This window comes from Serinus canaria, chromosome 5 (genome assembly GCF_022539315.1).
Source record: "Serinus canaria isolate serCan28SL12 chromosome 5, serCan2020, whole genome shotgun sequence".
NCBI classification, from domain to species: Eukaryota; Metazoa; Chordata; class Aves; order Passeriformes; family Fringillidae; genus Serinus; species Serinus canaria.
In genome coordinates, this window is record NC_066319.1 from 27,892,845 (window position 1) to 27,915,169 (window position 22,325).

The 22,325-nt window shown below is 41.3% G+C and overlaps 1 protein-coding gene across 2 annotated transcripts in view; it reads left to right on the forward strand.

Moving 5' to 3' along the window:
• The first annotated feature begins 2,500 nt into the window (after positions 1 to 2,500).
• The window catches only part of MAP3K9 (mitogen-activated protein kinase kinase kinase 9), a 56,475-nt gene continuing 36,650 nt past the window's right edge, over positions 2,501 to 22,325 (forward strand). For both annotated transcript variants that reach the window (XM_030239789.2, XM_030239790.2), the window contains exons 1-2: positions 2,501 to 3,074; positions 8,010 to 8,423. In XM_030239789.2, the coding sequence (XP_030095649.1) occupies positions 2,774 to 3,074; positions 8,010 to 8,423 (715 nt within the window). In that variant the 5' untranslated portion in view covers positions 2,501 to 2,773. The remainder of the gene's footprint in view (positions 3,075 to 8,009; positions 8,424 to 22,325) is intronic.

Consider the following 22,325-nt stretch of genomic DNA (forward strand, 5'->3'; position numbering starts at 1 on the left):
AATAAAGAAAAAAGAAAAAGAAGGTGTCTTCTGAGAAGCAAAGCTGTGTACTTTGATATCAAGGCATTCCACAAGATGGCAGGGTTCTGTCTTGGCAGGTCACTACAGCTGGTAACCTCAGCCTCCACAGTAGCAATTTTTTCCCTATCATAGTCTTCACCATCAGTAATATAGCTCTCTACTTTAAACCTATCAGTGCTCTATAGCAGTGATCAAAATAAGTGGAGAACAGCTGAAAGACAGGAAGCCTCTATTTTCTTATGTCTCACTCACATTTTTTTATATTACAACATTTAAAGTGCCGTATTCATGTAAAGCATTATAATTTCTCACAGTGTGAATTGAATAAATACTTTTTTTCCTACATAAATTAGACAGAAAATTATTGTATGCAACTGCTATTACTTTAACTAGGAATATTAACAGCAGTCTTTCACATTCCATCACAGTAACCTATTATTTGAACTCCAAAACCATGAATACGGGTATTTGTTAACCCTTCTCTTCATGATGAAGACAAGGTAACCAAAAGATGGCATGTTCCTGAAAAAGCCAGGTGGCTGTTCCTTTCACCTGCTCTGCTTCCTTGTGCTGGCTTTAATGTCTGTGTGTACAGTCCTAATGCAGGTCAGATCAACCTAAAAAGCTGATTGAAAACTAGCTGCTTTTACTCAGAGGCTTAGCTTTCAGCTAGATAAATGGGCTGAAATGACTCCACAGCCACACAGTCACTACAGTTGCAATCAGGAAAGCAGGTCAAGCATGTGACAAGGGGCAGGAAAGTCCCTTTCAGCAACAGAGTAGTATTGGATAAGCTTACACTAATTGCGAAAACACACCCTTAAGTAACAAAGGAATAGTGGAGAGGATGCATCCTCAGTTCTGCCCCTGCTGACAAGAGGCAATGGAGAGAGAGGAGAAAACCTAAGCTCAGTTCTTACACAAATTCAATTGAAAACTTGTGCTGGAGCATGCCTAAGTCTTGCATGCATCACAGTGAAATGTTAGTTCTGACCTCAACTAGACATGTTTTGGTCTCTATTTGTAAAATAAAGATACTAATATACCTGTTCTTTCTAGACCATGTTTGTTTGGCTTCTGTGAGAAACAAAGGCTCTGAAGTTTGGAGAAAAAAGACAGAAAATAGAATAATTGTAGTTCCCAGTAGTGTTCTCTGCAATACTTGTTACTAAGGTTCAGTTGAGAGAAGGTGTATTCCCAGAGTAAATTTAAGTAAAATTACAAATATTTTCAAATATTTTACAAACAATGATAAGAATTTTGAATGAACTCAGAGCATGTTACACTTAAGATCTTCATAATTCTATTAAAAGCCTAAGCCCTGGGGCTCCCTATAAAGGTGCTACAGCATAGTGCTAATGCAAGGATAGTTAAATAGACAAAACCGCAATGCACAAAATTAAGGAATTACTAGGAGCTACTCCATACATAAACCAAACCAAAGGTCTCACTGGGGGATGGAGAATTTTTAAAAATACTTCTTGCAGAGAAGAATTGTGTAATTGCATTTACTAAATACTGAAGAATAATGAAGCCCTGCATTTTATATATGTGTGAAGACATCAGGTGTGGTCACAGTCCTTGGGCTTCTCATTTTTTCATTTCCAGTTTTACCACTGGAATTCAAATGAAGATTAAAAAAAAAAAAAAAAAAAACAAACGAGTGAAATGCAAAGAAAATCTCCCAGTAATATCACCAAGTGCAAACAAATTCCATTGACAAGATCTGGTGTCTCCACAAGCTGTGGAGCAGGGAGAAGGCATTTGGATGTTCAGGACCGAGCAGCTACATGCTGATTGCAAGAGGGAGAAGTAAATTCTGTTAATTTTTAACAAAGGCATTCAGCAGTGATACAACCACAATAACCTCGCGCAGAAACCATCTAACACCCGTGCTTAAGTTCGGACGGGTTATAGAAGTCCATGGCCTAACAGAAAACAAGCGACTCTATCGGGTTGCCGGGCCGATCCCGCGCTCCGGGCCCGCGGGGGGCAGTGGCGGTCCCCGCGGGGGGTAGTGGCGGTCCCCGCGTGGGGGGGCAGTGGCGGTCCCCGCGGGGCGGGGGACACCGAGCCCGGGAGCGGCGGGGGCCGGCCCAGGTGTGCACCGCCCTCGTCCGCCACCAGGTGGCGCCCGACGGCTCCGCCCTCGGGCCGACCCACCCCGCCCTTGGCCCGTGTCATGCCCCTTTCTCCAGCCAATGAGAGGCGGCAGGGAAGGCGGAGCTCGGAGCGCGCGGCCCAATGGGAAGCGAGAGCTGACCGAGAGGGGGCCAATCGGGGGTACACCGGTGAGTGCGCGACTCCGGGGCCGGGGGCCGGGCGAGGAGGGGGCGTGGCCAAGGGGGCGCGGGTCCTCAATCAGGTGAGGGCGGAGCTGACGGGCGGCGGCGGCGGCCAATGGCGGCGTGAGGGCGGGGCCTGCCCTGCCCACCCCTCGCGCCGCCGAAGCTGCCAGAGAGTCAGGTGGCTCCGGGATGTGCGGCGGCGGCGGCGGCAGGAGGCGGAGGCGGGCACGGAGGAGGCGGCGGATGGGGGGGATGCGGCGGCTCCTCCACGGAACACGCTGCCTGGTCTCGCCCCTGCCCGCGCTGGGCTGAGGCAGCCCCGCGCCGGGAAGTCCCGGCAGCGGCGGCAGCACCTGGTGCCGGCGGGCGCCGGGCCGCATGAACAATAGGCGGCGGTCCCGGCCCCGCCGCCCCCCGCAGCGCCCGGCTGCCGCGGGCGCCTCCCCCTATGGAGCAGCCTCGCCATGGAGCCCCTCACCGAGCTCAGCCAGGAGGGCGCTGGCGGCGGGGAGCCGCCGGGCGACGGACCGCTCTGGACCGCTGTCTTCGAATACGAGGCGTGCGGCGAGGACGAGCTGAGCCTGCGGCCAGGGGATGTGGTGCAGGTGCTGTCCCGGGACTCGCACGTGTCCGGCGACGAGGGCTGGTGGACGGGCAAGATCGACCAGCGCGTCGGCATCTTCCCCAGCAACTACGTGAGCAGCGGCGTGCAGGGGGGCGGCCCGGAGCTGCGCGCCCGATACCCGCCGCCCCCCGCCATACAGCGTAAGGGAGCCCGGGCCCGGGCGGGGGGCTCGGCGCGGCCGCTCCGCCGAGAGGGAGGGAGCCAGGGACAGGCCCGGTCCTGCCCCCTATCGCGAGCTTGGGTGGGAGGCTCGGTCCTCCCGATGTCCCTGGGAAGGGACCTGGCCCCGTGCGACTGGCCCGGCCCTTCCGTGGGTCCTGTTGGAAGCCGGTGCCGCCGCTGAAGGGGAAGGGAAGGCCCATCCCGGTGGCGAGCGGCCGTGGGAGGCCGCGGGCCCAGCCGGCGGCGGGGTGAGGGGGCCTGCGATGGCCTTCGGCGGTCAGCGGAGGAGCTCCGGCGTCTCAGCCCCCCCGCCCTGGGGCCGCTCCAGGCCCCCGGTGTTTCCCCTTGTCCACCCGCGGAGGTATTCCTGCTGCTCCAGTGCCCTTCTGTCTTCCTGGCTGGCGCGCTGCTCCCGGGAAGGCAGAGCTTGGCTCAGTGTTTCAGCGTTTCGGCGACGCCGGGAGCAGTTTCCCATTGTTAAGACCTGTGTTTCCAGAGGCTGATCAATTTTCGTCAAGCGACAAAATCCTGGAGGCTGGGCAGTGGTGGAGTCACCAGGGCTCTGGTCATTCTTCCTTGAAGAATATTCTTAAAGAAAGTTTGCTGGGAGGGAAGCAGTTGTTTTCTGAAGTGTTGATTCACTGCTAATAATTGTTCAGTATTATCATACTTACTAACCAAAAGCTTATTATTTCTGACTGAAAAATTCCTAAGTTGACTTGTGTTACCAGGTTCCTCTGCCCTCTTACAAATTCTGTCCTGAAATACCTGTGAATGAGTTGTATCCACGTTTGGATATCTAGGCCTGTCTGAGGGTCATTTGACTATGTTATGACGCTGAAGGCACTGAGGGATTGATTTGTTTCCCTGAATTTCAGTGCAGTTTTGAAGCCTTTGTTGGAGACAGAGAATAGGGCTATTTCATCTCGACTTTTTTTAGTCACTATGTACAATTGTGGAAAGAGAAACAACGTGGAATGACTTTCTAGATCTGTTTATCTATCACCATTGACAGTTCAGGCAAGGATGCTTTTTTTTTGGAGGGGCAGAGAAAGATCTTCAGACTAGTAGGTTTTTCTGGAAAGTAAGAGTGAAAAGATGCTTTGTCCTATGTAGGCCATATCTCTAAGGAGTACAACTAATAGTTTTTTTCTTACTTTGTATTCTTCTTGAAAGCATTTAGGTAAAACTCCGTAATTTGTAGCATTGCCCTTGGGCTTGTGAAGGGACTAGGTGCTGTTCCTTTCTTTCATGCTGCAAGAGCACTGATAAGTTATTTTTTTCTCCACGCATGAAAAATCTGTGATGAATGCTTATTAGGCTTTGCTTTTGAGACACTTAAGAGAGCCATTTCTATAGAACTTTTCAAACTTGAGCTCCCATCCTGTGTTGAGTGTTCAAGTTCAGGCTTTGTAACTGTGGATTCTCCTGTCTGGCTGCCTCTTCTATGGTCTGATAGCTCACCAACAGTTGTGGAGTTGTACCTTGTCCCTTCATCTTTGCCTTACTCTTCCCATGCCCCTACAGAACTGCACTACTTCTCTTCTGTCAAGTCACCAACCATATGTTCATGACAAAGTAGAATTTATTGATCTCCAGAGGTTTTTATAATGCTTAAGGAGTATGGGCCTTTAAAAAAAAAAAACAATGCCGTTTGGACAGGGGTCAGAGTTGGTTGCCGTTGAATTGGATTTTCAAGTTGAGTATTGTAAATCCTTTGCAAGGAATGCAATCCACTTTTAGAGCTGATGATGTTAGTTTGATAGCTGTTTGGAATAGGAATCACCATCTACTGTTCAATACTTCATAGTCCAGTAAGTCCAGTTTTGCAGGAGTGATGCAAAGTGTCATTCTGGACATGCACCTTAGCACAGAACCTATTTTTACTTGCTTTCCTAAAGTTTATCTATATATTTAATGAAAATTTGGGAGTATAACTCCTAGAGATTCTGCTTCTACTGAGAGGTGTCCTAGTTTAGCTGGTAATTTTAGCCATCCATGTAGTGTGCTTGAATCTTGCCTTGGTGAAGATACTGTGAATGATAAAAAGTAGCCCGTAGCAGCTGTCTGGAGCAGGCCAACTTGGGCGACTCTCATCTGTGCTGTGGGTTCTTAAACACTTTAGACTGAATTAAACAGTTTAATCATATGGTCTAATAAGGGCTGATTAAACAGCACCTTCTTTGCAGTTGTCAACATGGCCACTGGTTCATGGTGTACAGGCTCTGTAATTCCTTACCGGCCCACAGAGGAATGAGAGCACTTTAGTTCTCAAATTCTGTACAGTCCTGTACAACACATCTGCCAAATGACACTGGAGTTAGTGTGTTTAGAAATGTGAAGGAAAACAAGTTTTTTGTGCTCTAATGTACCTGTATAACTCAAACTATGAGAATGAATAAACTAATGCAGCAGAAAATGCCTTTTAAAAACCCTAAACAAAATATTTTTTAAAAATCAGTGTTTTTTATGAACAAGCTACCCAAGGCCAGATTGCCTTATAGAAGTATACATTTTCAAACTAAGCTAAGGTTGTACTTCCAGATAAAAGAACGTTCAATGTCATGCATTGGATTTCACGTGGAAGCTGAAGTCTCTCGGTTTTACATCCCACCCCCATATGTGCCTCCAGCAGGGGTGTGCTTTTCCTGATGAAAAATGGGTGGTACACGAAGTGTTCTGCTTTCCAGCCCTTCCGTTTCCTTTGTCCATCTTGTTCTCCTGCCTGCCACCTTCCTGTCGCTCTTCTCCCCAACATCGGAGCGGATGGAGGGAAGAGGGCGTGGAGGGGGAAGGCCGGGGCGCTGCCCGCGGGGCTGGCCCGTCCCCGTCCCGTCCCGTCCCCGCTGCCGCCGGAGCTGTCCCTTCAGCACCTGCGGGCCGGCGGGCCGCTCGCTCGGCGCCTCGTAGACTCCTCTTAATCCGTGAAATGCCCGAGCAGAACACCCGCTGTGAACACCACCTGAACGCTGTCTGTCCGGAGCTGGCACCCTGGTGGTGTGGGGTGCGTGTTTGTTCCTTTCCAGTCTTTTAACTGACCTTGTCCCTAGGAGCCGGTTAAGTGAGGATTCTAGCAGTGCTGAAATTCTATTGACTGAAGAGAAATGACTCAACACCTGATTTCTTTAGGTCTTTTGCTAGTGAGAAGTACAAGAGTGACTCTTTGTGTATTCTCAGTGACAGGGTGGTCTCACATCTGGAGTTACTGTCATTACAGTCTTTTTCTAAAATTGCAGTGTTTCTGGTCAGAATCTACTCCTTTCATGTTTTCTAGTAATCTCTGTCTCAAGCATTTGAACACCAAGGTTGCTACTGTAGGACTGAAATCTTCTTTGTTGCACAAATCCTTGAAGCTCAGAGTGTTACCCAAAATATATATTCACAGTATCAGAAAAAATAAATTCTCTTTGTGTTCTGAACTGGAAGAGACCTTTTCTCCTTCTGGTAGACTTTCTTGGTCAATTTTCTATCTTGTTTCCTGTTAGTGTTTTCTTCATGGAACATTAGGAAAGGCAGCAAAAGCATCCTTATTAAACTAACTCATAGGCTGACTAACTTAAAAAGTAAGCCAACTTCTAAAAACCATGTTCAGGAAAGGTAGAGCTCAGACAAAATAAAAGCCTGCAGCTGTGGACAGAAGAGTTTGCATTAACTCCATACAGTTTTGTGACAAAGTCTTGTACTGTAGACTTATACATAGGAAAGGCATTTGATTGGAGTAAGGAGAGCAGTTTATTTAAGTGGGATCTAACCTGCTCCCTTACATGCTAATTTCCATTCTGCTAGACAAAGCAGGGGAACCATATTAGAGTTGGCATTTCAAATGCACGAAAGTATTAAAAAACTTGGTGATTTTTTTGTTCAAATCTTGCATTATGGTACTCTTCCTTTAAACTTTTTAAAATGTCATTGTAAATGTAATTGGTAATCATGCAAATGTCATACAGAGTAGCATCAGTGGTAGCATTCCACTACTGTAAATTAAGCTGTGTTAACATGTTTTTTTGGGTCAATATGTGGAATTTTCATTCTGCATTAGTCAGTGATAAATGGGTTCTTTTGGCCACCCATATAAGCTGTGTTTAGTGTACAGCTGTACAGGATACATCTTCTCATTGCTTTTGCTCCAGGTGCAATATGTGTGCTGAATTGAGACACCTGCATCTGTAGATTTTTTGTCATCCTGTTAAGTATAGCTGTCAGTGTATGGGAGTACGAAGTTTTTGTAACAAAAATGCAGTATGGATTAATCAAGACATGTTTTTCTTATTGCTTGCTCTGTACACTCAGTATATGGTTTGATCCATCTGTTTGTCACACTGTTGTTGGTAATGTCAGAACTGGTTTACAGATCTCTTGTGGGGAACAAATCTGCAAAGCCTGGAGAGGTGTGGAGGAATAAATGTAATTTGGAAAGGACTAAAAGATTGTTGTGGCACTTTAACAAGAGACATTCAAATAAGGGACAAATGGAGAAGCAGATGCGTTTTGTGTTGAGTTTTAGCCATTTTACATTAAGCACTGTATTGTGAAGCAGCAAAAATGAGTTGGTGAGTGTGTTTTTCATTTTCAGAGTCTGGTACTGTCACTGAGAGTTTATCCTTAAGGGGGGTAGGGGCAGGGGCATCAGTATTAAAAGGGTTTAACTGTGGTAAGAGAAGGCTATTCTATTGTTTTACTATTTACAGTGAGTACTTCATGCTAGTTTTATGACACTGCAAGGTCTGTTTTACCATACTATTTGGCACTAAAAGGTTGTCAGAAAGGCCCACTGCTTTCCTTTGTATTGTTTTGGAGTGAAAATTGGCCCTTCCTCCAAGGACAGGGGTGAGATCGGCCAGCATGGACCTTCAGCTGATGTACAGACTGCATAGTTGATAAATGCTTACATCTTTTTTTGTCTCTTTTCCTAGTCCTAGAGATCGACTTCTCAGAGCTTGTTCTGGAAGAAATCATTGGCATAGGGGGCTTCGGAAAAGTGTATCGAGCTGTATGGATAGGAGATGAGGTTGCTGTCAAGGCAGCTCGCTATGACCCTGATGAGGACATCAGCCAGACCATTGAGAATGTCCGCCAAGAGGCCAAGCTCTTTGCAATGTTAAAACATCCCAACATCATTGCCCTCAGGGGCGTGTGTTTGAAGGAACCCAATCTTTGCCTGATCATGGAGTTTGCCCGCGGAGGATCGCTCAATAGGGTGTTGTCTGGTAAAAGGATACCTCCTGACATACTGGTGAACTGGGCAGTGCAGATTGCCAGGGGAATGAACTACCTGCACGAGGAAGCAATTGTTCCCATAATTCACCGTGACCTCAAGTCCAGCAACAGTAAGTGCTACACAGTGAACAGTCAGGGTGCTGGGATATGGTTTTGGGGAGAAAATCATACAAAGAAAAGAGGGGAGTAGTGTTAATTTAGTGAACCACTGTATCCTCTAATTCAATCCCAGAAGGGTTTATTTTTATACAGTATGTGCTACAGATCACAGAAAACATGTAAATGCTTTCAGTCTGTAGAAGCAACTTAAATAATTGGATGGAAAAGCAGCTGTGAATGAACCATGCTTTGCTGGTAGCTTATATTCATATAGTGTCTAGATTTTATTGGCATTTCAGCAGGCTTCTGTATGTTAGAAAGCCTTAGAATGAACTTGAACTTAGAATGTGTATTATTCTTCCACTTTTTGGAAGAATAAGTGCTTCTTTTTAAGGGTAAATGCTCCTAGGCTTTCATTATACTTGCTAGATTTTGCTGTATAGATGAGATGCAGGCCTGTTTTTCTTATGGGAAATTTAACTCATCCCAGCAGAATTGGATCTTCTCTTTATCCATCATAGAGCTGGTGTTGACTGAAACATTAATTTATGTGAATAAAATGTCCTTGTACACCCAGGACTTCAGTTGATATTTGTGATGCTTTACATGATACAGTTCATCCATTAGAGAGCAAGGGGAACTTTGGTAGTGAGGATTTTGGAAGTCATGGTGATTTCAGTTGCTCTGTAATACAGCTTTACTGTATGTTGCTTGGGTGCTGTTCTTGTAGTGTGTCTCTTTTCACAAACTTTAACTTCTCAAAGTCAAACGCACACACAGAATATTATTTATGAGTGTGGGAGCAAAGTGCTGCAGTGGTTTAAAGATCATAATTTTCTTTCCCGATGCCTGTATGCAGCTGTTTAGCCTTTCTATCTGCTTGTCTGTGTCTAGATGGTGAGAGTAAACAGAGATCTGCATGTTGGTTGTGGTGGTTTAGATTGGTGTGTTAGTATGAACTCATTGTCATTTCTGGCTTGAGTTGATAAGAAGCTCTATGAACTGGGTGTCTGGGATGCAGGCATATGTTCCCTTTTGCTTTGAGGGCAGGGACATTAGCAACGAGGTCTGATAGGTGGGAATTTTAATATCTTAGATTCACTAGCATTAACCATTGCAATGCTGTAAATTTCCAGTATCTTCCTATGGTTTTGTGGCCTCAAATGTTGTAGCTGTGAGTTTACTTAGTTGGTTTTGGAAGAGTAAAAAAAGTATTATTAGTTTTTGTTAGTGGAAAAATAGGAACTATAAGAGCATTCAAGTTAATTTCTACAGTATTTTTCTTATAGTAACAAGTTTCCCATTTTGTTAGAATAAGGCAATCTTTTTGTTGATAAAGATTTCCTGATATCTAAACACTTCCCTTACAGATGGCAAATATATGGGCGTGTTAATAAATGTTATAAAATTAAGGAATGATTTGCTGCATGACTTAATGAATGACTGGCTGCATCTGTGAATGAGAAATAATTGTCTTTCAGTGTTGTGCCTTTCCTCCTTACCTAAGAAACCATTTACTTGCTTATTTTGCTAACAGGCCATTAATATTTCCTTGCTAAGTGCTAGTTGAACATTTTTCAGGTTTAGTAGGAAAGTTATTTCTAAGATAAAAATCTGTTAGCTTCTAGTACTTCACTGTTTTATTCGGAGCAGAGATTTCTAGTTGTAAAAGGGAAAAGCTGCAGCAAGAGAACCAGGACAACCAGAGGGACACCCAGTGCACAGTGTTGCCATCCAGACAGACAGGGATGCTAGAAAACATGTGGATTGTCAGCAGCAAGAGTAAATATCTCTCGTCACAATGAATCAGCAGAGTGTAATTGTGCTGCACTGTAAATGGTCAGTGAGAAGTTGGTACATGTATTACTCTTATTTCCATCATTTGGGAGGAAGCAATAGTAAAGAAAGGGGAAGAATGAGTCAGAATGCCTCTGAAAGGATTCAGAGATGTTCTGTGTTTGGAGGGGAAAGACAGATAATTTACATGGTGGTTGTGACCAAGATAGCATCAGATCTAGTAAAGAAATTATGAGTATTGGAAAATTCTATCCCAGATAAGACTGGAACAAGCAATATTACGTTTGGGAAACTAAATGAATGTAGGAGCTGGTAGTGGAAGAAAGGACTTAAGATATTTTAAGGAAAAATTATTGGTTTGTTTTCCTCTTTTGAAATAAGATAAATTAGTAGCCTCAGGTATGGGCTTGACACATTGCAACAGCTGTTTATTAAACAAAATGAAGTTCTTCATTCTGTGCTGTGTGGTTGAAGAGAAATTTAAAATATATGCTATTTTAAACATTTGAAATACATGTTATTTTCCAAGTGTATCTACATAGCAAGCATAATAAATATTAGATTATGACAACGGTGGAGCTTTTTTGTGGGGATAAAGGATTGTAGGATGAACAACTTCGAGCTGCCTAAGTCATATGTTTCTTGATTACTCTGCCACTGCATTGCTGAAATCCCTCTTCTCATATATAAAAAGCATCTTAGAAAATTCTGTTTTGTTTCCTGTGGAAAGCTTTTTACTAGTTTTGTAAAGATTACTGGACTGATTATATTATTGCATCCTGATTAATATATAGCTTGCATTTTGTCTGTGTTTCTGATGAACTTAGTTTCCTTAATTACCATGCATAGTGGAGAGCAGGTTATCTCATTAGCTTTGTGCTTGTAGAATTACAAGCTTGACGCGTTTCCTTTGCACAAGTTACCACCCACTAGGTGACAGGCAGTGATGCGTCTGTGGTGACGAAGGAGGTTCTGCTGGCAAGAGCTTGGAAAGGATTCTTGCAGATGCATTTCTTATGTGTAGTAAGCATCTACAAGTGCTGTAGAGCTGTCATGGGAGCATCAGCTGTATTGATCTATTGATTGGTACTGCCTACGTTAAGTAATAGATTGTGATTCTGGGTCATCTCATCTTGCCTTCAAGCACCAGCTGGGTTGTACACAGTGCCTCTGAAGCTGCAGGATGAGTTAATTTGGGAGGTAGAGGACAAGATTGGGCAGTGGGAAAGAGCAGAGTTACCTTGTTTAAAATCATTTTTTCTACTAGAATAGAAGAAAATCAGAGAATGCCTTGTTGTCAGATGTCTGCTTATATTTAAGCAGACACAAGAATGCATAAGGACAGTACTTCATGATGAATCTTTTAAGCAGGTCACGTTGCATTTTGAGCATATCAAGTGGGCAGCCTAATACAAGTCAGAAATTACCCCATTATATAAGGATTTGGAAAAAACATCATTTTTGATTTAAACTATTGCAGCTTGGTGGACTCAGTATGTACCAAAACAATGCTCAGAATAGTTGTCAGCATTTCTGGTAGTGTAATAAAGAACATAGGGGTTTGATTACTTTGGGAGATAAGTTCAGTTCATCTGAACTGAACTTCCATGATTATTTGAAGATTCCAGGAGGTGTCTATTTCTTGAGATACTCCTAATCAAAAAGCACTCCAAATCAATTGTCTGTTATTCATCTTTTTTGGTTAAAAGAAGGATATTTTTTCTCTTCTATAGTTTTCTAAATTTTTTTTCTTCTTTACACTTTCATAACTTGCATTTAATGCTAGTACATTTAGAGTGTAGGAAAAGTGCTCTGTATGTTTAATACCATGTTTGAGGAAGATTTACAATAAATCTTCTGAGGGCTGCCTGTTTTATTGCTTTGGGGATGCAGTCCAGAAGTGAGTACAGAAAGGTCTTTACAGAATGCATTGTACACCTGTAATTTAGTTTTAGAGATGCTGAAATTATTTTCTTGAGTCTGAGTTCAGCTGGCATTGAGTCTGGTAGACAAGTGTTCAGATGGCATTACCAACTCATATGTCAGTCATATAACTACATGAGAGGAAAAAAGGTAATTTATGAAACTATTTGGTTCTGCTGTGTGAGGAGATAAGTATTGCTCTTTTTGTTCTGGGCATTTGATTTAAGGGATTCAAGTTATTCCATATGAAAATTAATCTTACTAATCTGACAGAATCCTCAGTGGCTGCTGCTGCTTCTCTTCATGTGGTAATATTTCCTTCTTCCTTCTTCAGCTGCACATTGGTGAGCCATTGAGGATATGCTATGGAATCCTTAGTAGGCCTTTCCCAATGTGAAAGCACCTAAATAATCTAAATACTGAGCCATAGGAAAAAAGCAACTAGAAATGCCCACTGACATCAAGATCACTGCACTCAGAATAGCTCTTAAGACTTTCCTTTTCTTTTATCTCTCATCTGTGATTCAAGTCTTATTTCTGGCCAAGAAAAGTGCCTGGCATATAATGCTTAGGATCAAAAAGAGACAGTCCTCTTGGTTTTAGTGAAGTATTGTAAATAACAAAGTTGGTCCTGTTTGTCTGTCAGTGTTAGATATGCCAGCATTGCTATAGGAATAAAGCCAATTAACTAATGCTGTGGAGAGCCAGCAAAAGCATATTTGATTTTTTTTTGACTGTCTCAGCAAAACACGCTTGTTATTTGCACTACATTGAAAGATTTTTCTGAGGGTGTTCATGCCAGTTAGCAAAGTGCTTTTAAAAAGTCACTATGGTTGTGTTCCACAAAGTGGCACAGAAGATTAGCAGCAAAGTGACATTGCCAAGGTCAAAGAAAGAGGAAAGGACAGAGGTCAAAATTAACCCCAACAATTCTGATTCAGCCAAGTCAGTAGTTTTTCCTTTCAAGTTATTTGGAGTCTTTACCTTTCATACTTTTTGGATCACCAGTGTAAGCTTGTGATGTCCTGAGATTCAAAGCTCTAGCTTTGTGAAAGAATTCCAAACTCTGCTATAGCTTTGCTTATTTAATGTAGTTAAGCCTTTATCTGTTTGTAAAGATGCCAGTAGAGCTGACTCTCCATCTGGTTTATGGATAGTTGTTCCTAGGACTAACAATATTCCTTGTTTTTTATTTTAATACAGTCATAGTTGACACTCTTCTGTTGGTCTTTTCAGAGAAGGAAAAGTACTTGTAAGGCTCTTCCTCTGTCTGGCAGAGGTGTAGAGTAGAACTCTTCCAGGGTCTGCTGAATGTGTGTTGGCAGAGCAGTCTGGAACTCCACGCAGTTGTTATTGCTGCTTCTGGTACTCCAGTGTAATTTGCTAACTCTCCAGTGCTGTACCTTCTATCACAATGGATTTCCTTTGTCAATGCAAGTGAAAGACTGAGTAATGCTTCATGTAGAATATTGTGAAGCTATTTCAGTGATATCTGAATGCTTTTCAGTGGGTGAGTAGTTGGTCTGGTCTTAGTTGGGTAGGCCCTTGGCCTGTAAGAGGAAAGTGGTAAAAAGGTGAAGTTTTGTGGGGGGATGGGTGGTGTGAAAGACAACAGCTGGGAGATGATGGTCACTTGTATTGCGGTTTAAAGAAATTCCAAATAGACATAATTTTTTGCTTGTGGTAATATTATGAGGAAATAGATGTCATTAATACTACACATTTTCACTGAAAAGAATGAAAAAAAAAGTGTTACTAGTGCAAAAGATGTAAATTATGCCTGAAAATGTTGCTAATTTTTAAGATATTAAAATACCAGGAATTCACAGAAGTAGGGTGACAGTTTCTGTGTTGTGCTTTGGTACTTTACTGGGTTTTTTCTTCATTAGCTTTTGTAAATTAGTGCAGCTGTTTTCCTCTCAGAGAGGTTTGACAGATGCTTTCATGTTGCAGTCTTGTTTTCATGTCTTAGTAGATTTCTGAGAATTCCAAAATGACGTACATCTTCAGTAAATAGTTTGTTTTAGTTGAGTATGGATTGATATCTACACTGTTAGGTACAAGTCAAAAATACAATGTCTTTATGAAATGTTTGGTGTCCACAAGAACACTTTGGTGTCCTCCTGCCCACACTAAGTAGTGAAAAGGCAACTTCACCAATGGAATCTGTTACCTTCATAGACAAGTATGGAAAGAATACCTGTTGTTTTTAAGAAATTAATTTGTGTCTATTACATTTGAAACCCTAGCTAATATCCTTTTCATGTAATTGAGCCACTGTGTACATTTTTTGCAGGGTTCTCTCTGCTCCTGAGAAAAAATAACTTAGAGTTGTGGTATTAAGCACTTTATTCAAATTATGCATATGGAAGCGTAGAGCAGACCTAAGCACGGTCATGCAGCAGGTGTCCGTAGGCATCCCCTGAATTCACCATCTGACCATCTGCAACAGAGCTGGGAAAGATCTGTGTTCTTCTGAAATTTCTAAGGAGCCAGTTAAGGGTGAGAATTCCTTGATCTCCACTTTTTTGGGGGGGTGTGTTTCTTCTACATCAATAAACTTAATTTTAATTTTGACCGACTTCTGTCAGCAACTTCACTTTTACTTTTTTTATCAAACAATTCCATTCAGAATTTCAACATACCTGAAACAAACTCGCTCTTGAAGCATCAGATATACAACACAGTCTTGCTCTTTGAAGTGATAATTCGTCATCCAAGACGATTCTTTAATTTTAAGTTCCATCTCATCTTGATGATTGTGTACATTTCCTTATGACAGGACAAGGGAATCATTAAGTTGTTTGAAAAAATATGGGGCATAGCACGTGGTTTTAAGTAGCTGCTTTACCTACATGTTTGCTTTCTGATTCTAGAATAGTTTGTTATGTGGGTCGACTTTACCAAAAGGTTGCCAAAGTTGACTGGAGTGTCTGCTAATTGCTTGTTAATTGTCCCACTGCTAATGGAAAGTCTTCCTCAGACCCCAGCTTTTTGCAGATATGAAAAAGAGATAGTAACAGAACCTCATGCACTGAGAAAAGAAACTATTCCAAAGCGTAACAATTCAGAATTATGTTGTTTGGTTTCATCACTGTTTCTTAAGTTAAGAAAGAAAAGCTCTTGCCCACAGATCAGTAAGCTGTTGTTCCAGTCTGTAGAATAGTCATTGTGGTGGTAATGGCAGCTTGGTGCAGCATCACTTTGTGTCCTCTTGGGAAGGAAGTAGCCAGAGGATACACAGCCTTCCTATGAAGTGTTTGTTTTACTGCCACACATAGCCCTTCCACTTAGCTTTCTAGAGGCATTGTTCTATTGCTCACACATTTATTATAACACCCTTTTTTATTAAAAACAAAAATACCCTCCCAAAAGAAAAAGCATTATCTTGTGCACATATGGATTCCAAATTATCTCTGAAATTCTGTATGTGTTTTGAATGCTGTATGTCTTATGTCTGGGATAATTTTTACAGCTACAAGCCAAGCTCCCAGTTTTCTGTACATCCATCTCTGATGCATTGTGAAACAGGCTCCTGGATTTTGCTTTGGCCATTGAGAAATATTAGGATCTCCTGTTTGTATTACAGCTGGAAAAATCTAAAATGCAAGCATGGCTTCCTCCTTGCCTATGTGTAGACTAATTGTTGAGATGTGTAGCAAATGATAGTGTGCCAGCAGCTCCACTTACTAGTAACAGCTAAATACTTTTACCACGAAGATTTTATCACAACAATTTCTGTGCTTAAATTGGGGATTCCTGGGAGGTTCCTGGTATATACTATAAAGAAATTCTAGTATGAATAATTGGTGTAAAGATGGTACATTTAAGAGTGGTGGGATGTATGTGGACCAGACTGTGTGGTCCACCTACCACAAAAGCATTGCATTTTCTGTTGTTTCCCCTTTATGAATATGGGCCTATGGAAAGTTGTTAGAGAATAGTCTTTAGTTCCTTTTGACTCTGCATTGTTCAAGCATCCTGAGAATAAGAAAAATACTGTAACTTTGATGTGCCTAATTCTGCTTGTTGAAGTGTTGTCTGTCTTGGTTTATTGATTAGCTTTTTCTTTGTTGATGTAATCAGTCACATAATGTGTGGTTTTGATATGATTATGGTTATCTGCTAACCACAGAATATTCCTAATACTTCATCAGGTTATTGTGTAGTTAGAATCTTTAATCACAGGGTAAGCTGGGTCAAAAAAAATCTAACAGAAATGTAGCACATCTAAAAGTCAACAGCTTTTTGATAGCTCTCTTGAATGAGTTGCTGTCTTGTGTGGACTTCCATGTACAATAGTGCAGGAATTCACTCTTTCTCAGCAGCTAACAACTTGTTCTCCTCACTTTAAGGTCAAACTCGGCAGTATCCAAGAAACTCTTGAGTTTTACTGTTGTCAAATGTAGCTTGGTGTTGATTTGGCATCTAAGAGCCTTTTAACATTCGTTCTGATGAATGAAAATATACCTCTTTACCTTTTAAAAATATTTCAAGTTGAATCTGATTTTAAAAACCCCATAAAACACCCTAGCTTCTGGTGTGGATTGTGCTGCTGCCTGTGAAATTATGTCTTTCTTACCTTCTAGATTTTGGAGTGTCAGCTTATTCCATGAATGAGTTGGTGTTGATGTTATTTACTGTTTCACAAAGATGTCTTAATTGAAACTAAACCAAAACAGTTTGGGCTACCTTTTTCCATAGCGAATTTCATGTTTATATTTGCCTGGAAACAGCTCCCACTGAACCAGCATATTATTAAATTTCTTTTCAGATAGTCTCTGGAGTGACAAATTATGAATACCATTCATGTGATTTTACTCTTTCCTTTCCTTTTTTTGTTGTTGCCTAGTACGGTTCTTGAAGTGTTGCAGGCTTTCAAAGTGATACAATTTGGCAATGCCCTGTGTTGAGTACTGATGTAATTATATTTTTTCCTTGGAGCATTTAACTGATTATGAAGAGTACAATAATCCATGCCCGAGCTAGAGGTTATTGCAATGTCAGCAGTATGGTAGGATTTAGTCTAAAATCAGAACTGAACAGCTCTTTTTTTTCCCAGAAACTCACCTGAGCATTCAGAGTGTTTTGTACAGATCACTAAAGCGATAAGACTTTTACAGCCTGGCTAGGTGAAAGGATCGATTCTAAATATATCTGGGCTTTGGAGGCCTTTCCTCTCCCCTCCCCCATTATGCATTAGCTCTTTAGAGTTACTGTACTGCATGGCTTAAAATCCAAGAACTGCTGTGCTGTCACATCCATCACCTCCTCTAAGTTGATAGAAGAGGACAGTCATGCAGCTTTATGGATTTGCTGAACCCTGACTCGTACCCAGTAATTAAGAAGGTATTGGTTCCAAGGTGTACATATATTTTTTTAATGTACTGTTGCTGAATGGTTAGTAATAAGAGGGAAAATATTTGCTTATTACTAGAGGCAATATTTGTGGGTTTTGGTTTTGCTTCTAAAATGTGAAATTTTGAGTGGGTCTTAAATTCTGTCCTCTCTAGTGTCTCATGCAACACTTAGCCTTCTGTACCTCAAACAGAATAAAGATGCAGTCCTGCTGAAATAAGTGGCAGAGTACCCAACAGAAGGTAGATAAAGGCTACATGCAGAAAGCCCGGACTTATTCCATGTGCAGATCTGTTAATCACTTTAAGTACTCTGAATGCAGGATCAAGAGCAGATTGCTCATTATCTGGATACTTGTGAAGCAAAGCTGTGCTGGCTGACTATGGAAGGTAGAGCTAAAATTGCAAATTAGATTTTGGCAAACTGCTACAATATGAGGTCTCATTTTGGAGCGAATTTTTGAAATCCTTTTCCAAATGCTTAGTTCTGTCCTCCAGACAGAAGCTAGTGTGCTGCCAAAAGGACTTAGTAATTAAAAAAAAGGATTGCCTGGCAACCTCAGTCCCTTGTTCCCTTTGCAATAGCGCTGCTTTTTTGACTTGTTAGGCTAACTGCAGACTTGATAGCTATCCCCTGTCTCTCTGAGACAATGCAGCAGCATGAAGCAGTATATTAAGGCTATCTTTTTTATCTAACATCCAGGTTTTACCACTTCCAGCATCTGAGCTGACATGTAGCTTGGGAAGTTTTGCTTATTTATAGGAGGGGAAAATAGGATTGGAACAATCAGAGTAAGTTCAGTAAAACAGTCTTCTATTCAAGAATATTTTTATTTCATCTATCAATACTTGTCTTCTTGAAATAAGGACTGTTCAAAAGCTAAAGGAGAATGTCTAATACTTGTATTACTATAGTACCTTATATATAGAAACTGAAGATTTCAGACTGCATTGCATTTCTTCAGAGTACAGAGGAACTTTTAATTCTTTTTTCAGATAAAAACAAGTAGAAAAAGTAGTAATTTTCCCATGCAAGAAGCAAAATATGCTTACCTGATTTTTCTGAATTAGTCTTCATTTAAAAGTATTAATCTACATTTGCATGAATTTCACAGCCTTGCAGTGGTTGGAAGTATTTGGTCTGAAAATAGATATAGAAGACAGTGAAAGGGATTTGTGCAAAGTGCAAATTATACCTATATTTTGGGGAGATGAGTGAAAAAAATTCTGTAGGCTGAAATTCTCCCAGTTGTGAAATTCCAGGGTCTATGTGTGTCAGGGAAGAAATTAAAATTAAATAAACCTCCTTCAGAGCTCTTCTTGCTTGCATAAGTATTCTGTGGTCTGAAAAACATCCCTTAGAAAACATAAGTGGTTGAGTGAAAAGATTCTTTGTTCAAAACAAAGTTTCCTGTAACAGATTGGCTTAATTTTGGACGTATTCTGGTGTGGGTGGGTGGCAGAGTCTGGATCCTGTGATATTTTTCAGTCTTTTATATGCTCTGGCATACCTTTGACTTAGTAAGCGTTTAGCTTTCTTAGGAGATTTGTGTCAAGCAATTTTTGGATAAATTTGGATTTGTTTGGAAATGAAAATATTCTCTGTTTCCTTCAACTCTTGCACTTGAGACTTGTGCTGTATTGGCAGCAGAGAGAGGTATTAATGGTAGCACCTCCCTGTATGGGCCTGGATTCCTCTTAAATCATACCACAGAAATGACTTGAATTATTTAGAACTGAAACCCTGCTCATGTTTTGCATTTAAGGATCTTGGAGGGAAACAGCGTTGGTTTTCATAAAGGTTTTACTTTGTTCTCTTTCATGAAAGTTCCTGTACCTGGGATTTGGCGGACTCAGTATCTGATCTATCGCTTTACAGTACCTGAATTATCTAAATGGAGGAAGTAAACGGGCTGATGCTTATTTGCCATCTGACCACTTTTGGTAGTTTGCATTTTGGTTTTTTCCGTTTTGGTCAGTAAAGCCACAGTAGGCTGTTCTGTTTTCAAAATGGAGGAAGAAATAAAATGTGTGCAGTATTCCCACCCACAATGGTACTTCAGCCAGTGGTCTTCCACATTCCAGCTACGACAGGATAAGCATTAGTTCCCTTCTTTACAGTTGACCCTAGTGGTGTTGGAAATAGTGATTTTACAGTAGCAGATGAGCAAAAGCCTGTGGGAAAGCAAATCCGGTACTAGGCTGTTGTGTCCATTGGTGCTTCAGTTGTTCTGGAATGATCTGCAAAAACACCCAACTGTGTCAAAAAGGTGTGGTATTATTCTGGGAGAGCAAAATCAGATGAAATAATGTCATTTCATGTGAGTTTGACTTCCCTTGCCATTTTTCAGCCTTTTAGGTCATAACTAGTGGTCTTTTCACCTCTCGTCAATCTTAACAAAATGAGAATAGGTATGCTGAAGCAATGGAAGTAAAGCAGAAACCTTGTTTAGAGTTCAGGATAAAAGGGGAGACTGGGGAAGAGACTTCACAGAGTCCATACAGCTAGTTAATGATTTAAATATTAGAACTGAATGTTTCTACAGCAAGTAAAATAACCATGACATTTTTCTTATTTATAGTCCTTCCTCTGTTGTCACTCCCACCCATTGCTGTTGCTGCCATCTAGCTCTTGGCCTATGTCAGCAGCTGATGTGGCCCTAAGGGGACAAAAACACTGCACAAAGTAGTGGCTCCTGGGAATGGGTGTGAGTGGGATACCTTTATAGGCTGTGTGCTTTTGCTGGAGATCCTCTTGTTTTGATGTGACTGCTTTCTGCATTTGTAGAATGTTGGGGCGCAAAGCAGTTGACCCACAGCAGTGTTAATGTTAGTGGAGACTGAACTAGAGCTACTCAAGTGCACTGACACAGGTGTTCGGGTATTGCCAGCACCTTTGAGGGTTTCAGGCCTTCTCAACTCTACGTCATCCAGATGCTGTGTTCTGTGTCTGTAAGCCAGCAGTCAGGGATGTCCACCACCTGCTTTGTCTCTAAGTGCAGAAGGTCCCTTTAAGTTCAGGCTTGCTTGGAGTACCTTTATTTTGACTGTAAAAAAACCCTGACTATATAAGTCAGTTTTTCTTATATTGGTGGCAAAAGAGCTTCTGATACTTTGTTCTCCCAATCTGTTTCAAAGCATGGATATCCACCCTGGCCTGCTAGAAACACTATTGAATGGTACAGGTCTCTATGAAAAATTGATAAAACTTACAAATATTACAGTAAAATACGTAAGTTAATGTTTCTTTATCACTAGGTAGTAATTTTTTTCATGGTTTGCCTGTTGTATTTCAATAAAAGAGTAGTAGTTACTTTGGCACTAAACACTCACTATATTGTCTCCGCTGCGAAGAAGTTATATGGAAGTTAAGTATGAAGCCAGCAATCATCCATCAAGTTAGAATTATATCCTGGTGTACCACAGATGACAGATCCAGCTCTTTTCCCCCACAGGTTTCCTTGTCTTCTAACCTTCTTCCTTACATATTTATTTCGGTATGCTTTCAGTTTTCATTACACTCAGTCCTGCTCTTATTTCTTTATCTATTTCTCCTTCACCTAATTATTGTGACCATTTCCATCAGGCCTGACATTCATTAGCTAATAGCTTTCTATTCTTGTGCTCCAGGTTTACTGAGTAGCATCATGCACAGATAATTGACTTGGTGGGAGCTGGACCATACAAGAGACTGTCTTAGATTTTTTTGCAATTTTTTCACATTTCTTAATACACACACACATTCTCTGGACTGAGAAATGGAGTATGAAGTTGATGATATAGCTGTTCATAGTATTTTGTGCCGTAGACTGGCAGCCCCTTTCTTCTACTTTGATAGATAAAAGTGGGATATTTTTGCTGAGAATCATACTATAGTAGTTCCTTCCTTAATGTTGTTCTCTTCTGAAGTGATGAGTCAGCTTGTAACACAAGCAAAGCAAAGGAGTATTCTGTTCAGCACTAAACTATGCAGATTAACCTAATCCTTTCTCTAGGATCAGAAACCAGAAAAAAGCATTTATGATCATACTTTGCTGCCTTGACACAATATTGACAGTTGAGGAGCCATTTTCTCCCAGTCCTTTGATGTTGCCATCAACTGGATCAGAATATGTTTAGGTGTTTATTTTTCCTTACTAGCTGTTCCCCATTGCTTTGGCCCACTGGACATAAAGAATGCTGTCCACACTGTTCAGAAGTGTATCTGGAAACTAAAACAACCATTCCAAGAGAAACAAGGAAAAAATCTGATAGTGTTACCACCTTCCAGGGGGAGTATCTGTTTGTGAAAGGAGGTTATAATACATTTTCTTGTTTTGCTGGTGTAATGTGAGCAGAACAGAGAATTAAAACAGAGGCTGTTAATTTCATTGCCAGACTTTTTTTCTTAATTTACCTTGTGAAAAATTGGTGAAAGCAATCTACCTCTTTAAACTATCTTTTTTTTGTGCATACAGGAGATAGTATAGTGTTGGATTAAAAATAGCAGGTAGACTGAGGTTTTGTAGTGACTAACTTGAACCTTCAGTAAAGATTCATTATATTTGTTTTAGTGAGATTCATTATATTTGTTTTCAGATTGAAAAATGCTGCAGATGGTTTTTCTGTTTGTGTAGGATAGAGGAGCATGTTTAGAAGGAGAGTAGATGGGTTTAAGAAGAACAAAATTAAAGGAAATGGGTAAAAATGAATATATTCTGGCAGAAGAAAAGAGATTCAGACTTAGAGCTTCTAGCATAATTGGAAAGAGAAAAAGCATGGTAATACAAATAACCTGTGTTAAGCAGAAAGAAGAGTATATCAACAATGCAGTTATTTGCACTGCAACACTATAGC